This window comes from Penaeus monodon, chromosome 33, assembly GCF_015228065.2.
Source record: "Penaeus monodon isolate SGIC_2016 chromosome 33, NSTDA_Pmon_1, whole genome shotgun sequence".
Taxonomy (NCBI): Eukaryota; Metazoa; Arthropoda; class Malacostraca; order Decapoda; family Penaeidae; genus Penaeus; species Penaeus monodon.
The window spans coordinates 14,944,321-14,945,762 of record NC_051418.1 but is presented as its reverse complement, the minus strand read 5'-3'; the positions used below and the strand labels follow the sequence as shown (position 1 = coordinate 14,945,762).

Here is a 1,442-nt window from a genome sequence, read left to right as displayed (position 1 = left end):
AACAAAAGATCATAAGTATTACAACTTACCAGCAACGATAATGTAAATGCTGTAAGCGATGCCAAGCAACCCATATATCTGCGAGGGAACAATTGCAGTGACATTAGGAATACAGACGTTCTATTTAAAAAATTATTTGTTTCGCGTTTATTTTGCATTATTCGCCCGCAATAATAAGTTCAGATGATTCAACATTATATAATTGTAGTATAATCGCAAGTTCATTTGGAATTCCACAGGCCAGTACCTTGGTATCTTCAACGAGAGGTGCCAAGAAATTTTGTATCAGTGTTATAACTCTTCTTTTGGAAGTCAAAGCTATCACATCGAAAATCTGATTACTCCTCAACCAGATCTCATTTTACTTACCAGACTGAGGGCAGCTATGATGAGCGCGCCGGTGCGCAATGAGCAGCCACAGCAGCAGCTGTTCACCAGTGTTCTATTGCCTCCCATTTTGTATCTGTGTGAGTAGAACTCGGATCATTATTTCTAGAAATTTAGCAGCTTTATATATAAAATATCATTCTAATGATTCCCTGGTATTAAACCTACGAAAGCCTATAATAATTCCAGTATGGTGCATAATAGAACATTCATTTGACAAGGACTTTTCGCTTTGATTTCACTGAACTATTGTTGTCTTCATTCATGTCAGTCACTCAAAATATTTTCGAATTGCCGTCATGATAACTAGCAAAAAGCAACTGATCAGATCTAATATTTTGACCAAATGACAGGCCATTTCATTGCAAAATAATTGCACATAGAGGAGGCAACTGAATTTCAGAATATCAGTTTTCTCGGAAAGGAATGGACGTTCTAGATCAATTCGATGGATTTGTTACAAGAAAATAAAACCTTAAGATTAGTATGTAGAATTAACTTCTGAATAACTCTAAGAATGAAGTGTGAGGCTTAATTTTAATTTACATGGAGTGGTTTTATTTCATTTTAATGTATAAATTCTTCTCTTCTTACATTTGCTACAACTTCACCAAACAGGACAAACTCCAGTAGGGGGAAACTGCAAAAGAATATCCTTACTATCGTTATAATTACTGACACACATTGGTCCTCTGCAGTATATTATCCCTATTCACCTCACCTTTAATGTTTGTCCAGCTGACTAGTTCCAGTTGGAGTTGGTTCTGGCTTGACCTGTTGCGTCTCGGGTATATATAGAGGCACCGCGAGTCCGCTCATGCAGGCGGAGGAAGCGTTACACAGTGCCGTTACATCACAGAAGTCAGGTATCTCAGGACAGCTGATTGAGCAAGGGATCTTTGTTCATTACAGGACGTGTTTGTTATTTACGTCTGTTGCCATTTATAGGTGTAATCAAGATGGAAATACGACTTGTCATTGGAACTTCATCGGGAACTAAAGATTACGAATTCGGGTTTTCATTTAACATGGAATATGAAACAAAATATAGAATT

The 1,442-nt window shown here is 37.2% G+C and overlaps 2 protein-coding genes across 2 annotated transcripts in view; both read right to left on the bottom strand.

Moving 5' to 3' along the window:
• The window catches only part of LOC119594069, a gene marked incomplete at its 3' end in the record, with an annotated part of 2,179 nt that extends 918 nt beyond the window's left edge, over nucleotides 1–1,261 (bottom strand). Inside the window, 3 exon segments of the mRNA XM_037943111.1 lie at nucleotides 30–78; nucleotides 370–463; nucleotides 1,109–1,261. Of these exon segments, the coding sequence (XP_037799039.1) occupies nucleotides 30–78; nucleotides 370–456 (136 nt within the window). The 5' untranslated portion in view covers nucleotides 457–463; nucleotides 1,109–1,261.
• Nucleotides 1–1,442, bottom strand: part of LOC119594266 (DNA repair protein complementing XP-C cells homolog) — a gene marked incomplete in the record, with an annotated part of 63,731 nt that overhangs the window by 15,692 nt on the left and 46,597 nt on the right.